General features: G+C 36.5%; 1 protein-coding gene across 1 annotated transcript; it reads right to left on the reverse strand.

The window, feature by feature from the left end:
* Positions 1 to 2,297: 2,297 nt before the first annotated feature.
* LOC148546035 (uncharacterized) lies at positions 2,298 to 4,916 on the reverse strand. Its single transcript, XM_088499123.1, has one exon. The coding sequence runs from the start codon at positions 4,914 to 4,916 to the stop codon at positions 2,298 to 2,300; it is 2,619 nt and encodes an 872-aa protein (XP_088355249.1).
* Between the last annotated feature and the right edge of the window lie 3,061 nt (positions 4,917 to 7,977).

Here is a 7,977-nt window from a genome sequence, read left to right on the forward strand (position 1 = left end):
TTGCAAGGCTTTCTGGCAAATTGCAGCTGTGTCGCGCACCTCCTCAATTAAATCCAGCTCAGCTCGTCGAGCATCATCATGAGAGTCTCCTTCCGTTCTTAACGAGCCTTGTGATATTTCGATCGGGATCATTGCTTCTGATCCATACACTAGACGAAATGACGTTTCTTTAGTTGATGAGTGTACCGTAGTGTTGTAACCCCACAAAATTTCCGGAATAAGTTCGGCCCAGAGATCTTTGGAGTCGTCGAGCTTTTTCTTTAGAGCCTGTAGGAGGACCTTATTCGCTGCTTTTGCTAATCTGTTGGACTAAGGATGTTCTACCGAGGAGAAGTGCTGTCTAATTTTTAAGTTCTGCAAAAAATTCTTGAAATTATGGTCGGTAAACTGGCGACCATTGTCAGTTACTATATGACGAGGTATACCGAATCTGCAAATTATCTTTTGCCAAACAAATGATATCATTTGCGCCGATGTTATTCTAGCTAATGGTTGAACTTCAATCCATTTAGAAAAATAATCGATTGCAACCACTAAGTATTTTACCTGCCTTAGAGCTGTAGAAAAAGGGCCGAGAATATCGATTCCCCAATGATTAAATGGCCAGCTTACCATTGACTGATGTAAGTTTTCGGCTGGGACGTTAATGCTCGGACCATGTTTTTGACAATGGTCACAATTCCGAACTTTTTTCTTACTGTCGTCCCATATGGTCGGCCAATAAAAACCAGCACGGAGGATCTTTTGCGCTAGACTTCTTGCGCCTGAATGTGTCCCGCAAATACCCTCATGAACTTCGGCTAAAGCTAAGTCAGCCTTTGACCTGTTCAGACATTTTAGTAATGGTCGAGAGTAACCCCGCTGGTACAATTTGTCATTTATTAGTATGAAAAAGATGCTTGTCGCTTGAATTTTTTCAAATCCTGGTTATTTGGTGGAAGCTCTCAATTCTTTAGATATCGGATGTATGGCTGTTGCCAGCTATCATGACTATCTATATGGAAAGTGCCGATGATATTTATGCTCGGCTCATGTAGGGTTGATTGCAGAAGTGATGCAGTGTGTGATTGGCTGGTAGCTAACTTAGATAATATATCTGCCTTATGATTTTGATCCCTAGCTATGTGAGTAATTTTGATATTTGAAAAACTATTCATTAATTGTTTTACCATGTCTAGGTACTTTAACAGAATATGGTCCTTTGTTTGAAAACATTGGTTTACTTGTTGAACGACTAGCAGAGAATCACAATAAACTTGTAAATTAAGAACTTGCAGTTCGATGGCTAACCTGAGCCCATCAATTAGGGCTTCGTATTCGGCCTGATTATTGCTGGCCTTGAAGGAAAACCGAAGAGAATGCTCAATGACAACCCCCTCAGGATTTTCCAGAAGTATCCCTGCTCCAGATCCTTGGGGGTTTGAGGCTCCATCAACAAATAGCCTCCAGTGTGCAATGTCAGCATCCGAGCTTGGTCCCGTAAATTCGGTGATGAAATCAGCGAGGTATTGTGACTTGACAGAGCCCCTTGGTTGATATTGAATATCAAAATCGGATAGTTCAATAGACCATTTGATTAATCTTCCTGCTAGCTCGAGCTTGGCTAGTATCTGACGCAGTGGTTGAGAAGTTCTGACATTTATTGTGTGACTTTGAAAATAGGGACGAAGACGCCGTGCCGAGAAGACTAGTGCGTAGGCGAGTTTTTCTAACCTCGGATAGCAAAGCTCGGCGTTCTGCAGTGACTTTCTCACGAAATAAACTGGCTGTTGTGCCTTCTCATTTTCTGCAACAAGGACAGAGCTAATTGCCATGTCAGTGATTGATAAATACAAGTATAACGGTTCTCTGAGCTTAGGCTTCTGTAAAACAGGGGGCTCAGAAAGAAATTGCTTTAAACTTTGAAAGGCGGTCTCACAATTTTCATCCCATCGAAAAGTGGTATTTTTTCGTAAACATTTAAAAAAAGCTAGGGATTTAGATGCTAAACATGGTAGAAATCTGGATAATGCCGCCAAACGCCCTGTTAATTGCTGCACTTCTTTAATGTTTGTGGGACTAGTCATATCAAGAATTGCTTGACATTTGTCCGGATTCGCTTCAATTCCTCGGCTAGTGAGGATAAAGCCAAGGAACTTGCCGCCTCGCACACCGAAAGCGCACTTCTCCGGATTAAGCCTCATATTATAAGCTCGAATTTGGCCAAAGATTTCAACAAGGTCGTCAACATGGGAATGGCCGACCTTTGTCTTGGCGACCATATCATCAACATATACTTCAATATTTCGGCCTATCTACTAGTCAAAGACCCTGTTCATCAGCCTCTGGTAAGTTGCACCTGCGTTCTTTAAGCTGAAAGGCATGACATTATAACAATAATTACCATACTCAGTTATAAAAGCTGTTTTCTCTTGGTCTGATGGATGCATGAAAATCTGGTTGTAACTAGAGTAAGCATCCATGAAACTCAAGGTACCATAACCACAAGAGTTATCTACTAAAGTGTCAATAGAAGGTAAAGGATATGCGTCTTTAGGACATGCTTTATTAAGATCGGTAAAGTCAACGCACATCCGCCATTTACCGTTGCTTTTCCTTACCATGACGACATTGGCTAACCAAGTCGTAAACCTGATTTTCCGGATAAAGTTTGCATTAATGAGCTTTTTGGCTTCGGCCATGGATGCCAGCCTTTTCTCGGTTCCGAGATTCCGTTTCTTCTGGGATACTGGTCGGGCCGCCGGGTTTATGGCCAATTTGTGAGTAATAACAGATGGATCTATGCCTGGCATGTCCCCTGATGTCCAAGCAAATAAATCGACGTTCTCGCGCAGGAAACGGATGAGCTTATCCTTCTCTTTGCTTTCGACGGAAGTTCCCACGAAAGTGAATTTCATAGGGTCGTCCGTCAGAAAAAGCTTTGTTAGGTCGTCGTTTGCTGTAGGACGATCTTGGAAGTCGACTCTGGGATCTAGTTCGGCTAATATTGGCTGCTCGGCGCTTATGGAGTTAACCCGCCGATCATTGCTTCTCTTGATAGGCTTGAGGCTTGTGTTATAGCAGTACCAAGCTTCCTGTAAGTCGCCGTGTATCGTAGCAACAACATTATTCTGCACAGGAAACTTTACACAAAGGTGGACTGTAGAAACAATTGCAGCAAATCGATTTAAAAAAGGTCGCCCGAGAATAAGGTTATAAGGGCTAAAACAGTCGACCACGAGATATTGAATATCTTGAGTTTTGGAAAGTGGTTGCTCACCGAGTGTGGTTTGTAACCACACTGAACCCATGACTGGAACCCGTTCTCCTAAAAATTCGACCAGATCCCCTACAGATGGCTGCAAAATGTTAGTACTTAATTTCATTTTCTCAAATGTAGCAAAAAATAATACGTCGGCGCTGCTGCCTGGGTCCAGCAGTACTTTCCGGACTATTAAGTCTCCTAATTGGATAGAGATGACAACAGGGTCATCCAAGTTTGTGTCAATGCAATTATAGTCGGCTGGACAGAAGGTCATCTCTGGGATGTCTTGTACGGGCTGAGCATTGTTGGTGGTATCCCCAACGGTCAACATGGCCCTGTACGTGCATTTTCTGGCCGAACTTGTGGGCCCACCTCCGGCATATCCTCCAGAGATGCAATTGATGATACCCCGTGGCTCAGCGGGGGATTTTTCTTTGTCCCTGGATGAGGACCCCATGGGAGATGGGTCCGTTGTAGGAATAGTCCTTTTCTGCATATGCCCTGCAATATATTTGTCAAGATGTCCTTGTCTTGCTAGGCGTTCAAGGAGGTCCTTTGCGATAACACATTCATCGGTTGTATGACCATACTTCTGATGAAATGTGCAATACTTGGATTTGTCAATATTCTTGGGTTCTGGGTAGCTGCCGGCCTTTCGAGGGGGTTTGATCAACTTGGAGTTCAGGATTTCCTTGATAATGTCATCTCTTTTGGCGTTAAACTGCGTATACGAGTCATATCGTGGGGTAGGCTTAAAACTTTTCTTGCTATCCCGAGGTTTATCGTCATCCTTTGTATTTGCCAACTTTTCAGCTTTCCTGGCTTGACGAAGTTCTTCAATATCTATTTGCCCCTTAGCTTTCTCACGAAATTCGGCTAGTGTCTTTGGCTTGGATACAGCGATGGTCTCCTGGAACTTCTCTGGGCGTAAGCCGCTTTTGATTGCATGTAAATGGACCTCGGGATGAAGGTTCGGAATTTTCATCGCTATCTTCGTGAAGTGGGTGATGTAGTCTTTCAGGCTTTCCTGAGGGCCTTGCTTAACAGTTGTTAAATAGTCGGAGCCGTGTAGATATATCGCCGATGCTGCAAAGTGATCCTCGAATTGCTTCGCCAGCTCCTGGAAACGTGAGATAGAATCCACAGGCAAAGAGCAAAACCAGTCAAGTGCAGGACCATCTAGAAAAGACGGAAAACATCGGCATAAAATAGGGTCGGATGCACCGTTAACGATCATAATAGATCGAAATTTTTTGACGTGTTGCTTCAGATCTCCCAGGCCATCATAGAGGGTTAACGTCGTAGGCAAGGTAAATTGCCTAGGAAGCTGAAAATTCATTATGTCAGCTGTGAATGGTCCCACAGAGTTGTCGGGTTCATTATCCTCGTCTTCAGGAGGAGCTTCATCATTACGAGGGCCACCACCTTCATCATCTTGGGGTGTTTCCGAGACATGCGTTGGTGTAGATTGTCGCTCATCATTGTCTCGTCGTCCATGGTGGTCGTTATTATGCTCGATACGAGCATTGACTAATTGCTCAATTTGTTGTTGCATCCTTTGATTTTCCTCCATCATACGTTGATTTGCCTCGGCCATTTGTTGGTTAGCTTGTTGAAGCTCGGTAACCATCCGAAGGAGCTCGGAAGGGGTGGGTGGTGGTGCATCAGCCATTGGAGCCTGTGAGAAATAAGCAAAGAAAGATCTTTAACTTCTCGGCTCCACGGTGGGCGCCAAATGTTCTTGCCTGGATATGGCCGAACTATAACTCGTTTCTTGGAAGCTATCAGCCGATCTCCTAGTACGTCACAATGAAGCTCGGCCGCCAAGTGAAGACAATGAGGGGAGCACCTGCAAAAAGCACTCCGACGCTCAAGTTAGTTTAAGAGAATAATTTAGGAAAAGTCTCTTTGTTTTTGAACCAACATACCTCGGCGAACTCCGATTATTCGTTTTTATAATTAAAAGATGATACTAACCGTTTAGGTATGAATTAATCGTGTTGTATGTAACCGACCAAGAACTTTATTGCCATAAAGTCGGCGGGGTAAATGCGCAGAAGTAACGTACCAATTAAAAAGGGGACTGCCGAACTATAACTCGTAACCGACGTATAACGGTAATATCACTTCCAAACCTTGCTATTAAGATGGAAGGTTTATCATCATTTTCTCTTATTAAATAGAAGCATTTATGTGAATAAGATCAGATTTACTATTTCTTGACACGGGCAACATACAATTTAATTCAATGGTCTACTTAATTATAGACGAGGTACACACTAGGCTTACAATTTATACAATGTACTTTCCTAAATATCACCATGTCTATATTCTGCAATTACAGCCTAATTAGGGAGAAAACTAACAAATTCTGTACGGCAAAAAGTTTTAACATATCTTGCGTATTGGGTGTCACTAATGTATACTATTTATTTTGTTAAAGAACTCGAAATAAAGTCCAATACAATAAAATTTGTTAATGGATAATGTTACAGGGCAACCCAATTTAATATTTTAGTGGGTAATTAATTAATAATATTTAAAAGTATAAATTAAAAGAAGATTCTATGGTGTTTACCAAAAAATTAATATAACATGTTGTCCTTATGTACCAATTGTTAAAGATTATTGGAGGCTATTTTTTTTAAATGAAAAAGAGAAAAGAAAGATTAAATTAAAGTAATATAATAAAAATTTTGAAAATTTTTTTAAATAAATAAATTAAATATTTTATTTATCAAAATATATTATTATAAAAATATTTATTAATTAATGTAATATTATTTATTCCATTTATATTAAAAATAAGATATATATACATATATTTTGTTTATACTATAAATAAAATAAATAAAATAATATAAACAAAATATTAAATATAGAAACATTTTTTGTGTGTGGTTAGTTTGAGTTTATTACTTATGTTAAGGTATTTCATCCATCCCATTTGTGGTTAGTTTGAATATTTTGAAAATGAAAATATAGAAACATTTTTTTTTTTGTGTGTGTGCGTGTGTTTGTATGAATAATCGGCACATTTTTGGGTTTGGGGAAGAGAGAGAATTGTTATCTAATCTTTTTATTGGGTCCAATGTTTAAACCAACGGAAACATTCTGTAATGGAAAAACGGGAAGGAATTTATTGATGTCAGCCCACTAAATAGCCGAGATAACTGCTAACATAATTAACCCATATTTGCTTCAACCCATAGATGCTAAGTTGAATACCTTTTTTTTTTTCTGTTTGGTAAGTAATATTTTTAGTCTATCCAATATTTTTCAAAATTTTTAAAATTGACTTCAACCTTTTATGACAAAAAAAAAAAAAAAGCTTCAACATTTAAGGGTGTGTTAGAGCACTACAAGACTTAGTTTAGTAGCAACTATGTTTGCTTTGGTGTGCACCGAGTTCAAATCTTAATTATGAGTAGGAAGTTAATATACAGAACCACAGAGAAGGGAAGGGGATGTGTATGCGTAAGGGTGTAAATTGACCAAAAAAAAGTTGTTAGAGAACACCGCTGAAAGATTATATTTACTTCAATAATTTTTATTTGTATGATTACTTTCTAAAATAATCGATTATTATTGACAACCAATTTATGTTTTGAATGTATGCGGTATAACAAGTATAAAGTATTAGCATGTATCTTGCATGAGAAAAATGAAAATTCCGTAATTTAATATCGATCTTTAACTTCAAATTTAATTCTTTCATCATCCATGTAATTAACATTAATATTTATAATAATTTATGCTAACTTATTATAGTCTTTAAATATCTTCCATGACAGTCTTGTATGGTAGAACATGATGAATTTTAAATAGAACAATGTTACATAGTCAGTAAATATTATTATTTTTTATCAATATTTAATTAGTAATAATTTATATCAATATTTACAAATATTTTATATATAAAAAAATAATTTATATCTATATTTACGAAAATTTTATACATAAATTAATACAATTTATATCCATATTTTTTAGAATTTATATATATAAATTAATAAAATTTATTTGTTAAAAATAATTTAATAATTATACTAACTAGATGATGACTAAAAATTGTTAGTCTAAAATTTTTTCTTCTAAATATTAATTTTTATCTTTTTATTATCCCATTTGATAGAATAAATGATAACTTGCCGTAAAAATAAGTCAATAGTTAAAAAATAGATAAAAAAATTAATTATTAGATATATTATCTTTATATTTGTAAGTACAGATATCTATATATGTCATGTATTTAATAATGACTTCTTGATCATAAATATATTCTATTATTTTCCATTCATTACTTTTTTTTTTTTATTTTATGATAAAATTATTATATCTATCTGTTTATATTACTTTATCTTTTACTCTCTCCTCCAGTGTCCCTAACAAAAAAAAAAAAAAAAAATCTTGAAATTACCCTTATGTTTACCAAATATATAGTCTTATATTACATTTTCAAGAAATATTTTCTACATATTTCTGTTAATGATAGTATTAAATTTTACGATCATAGTATATATACAAAAAATTAACCATCACATATAAAAATATATACTTAATAAATCATAAATTTTTTTTTGATATATTACTGTAAATAAATTTAATTATTAATTTATTATAAATCTAAATATTTTACTTTCTCGTAGCAAATAATTATTTATTTGAAAAAAAATTTGAATTAATATATATAAATATATAAAATACAGAATAATTAATTTTTAGTGTACATA

Source organism: Arachis ipaensis, chromosome B9 (assembly GCF_059453495.1).
Source record: "Arachis ipaensis isolate K30076 ecotype BB chromosome B9, ASM5945349v1, whole genome shotgun sequence".
Lineage (NCBI taxonomy): Eukaryota > Viridiplantae > Streptophyta > Magnoliopsida > Fabales > Fabaceae > Arachis > Arachis ipaensis.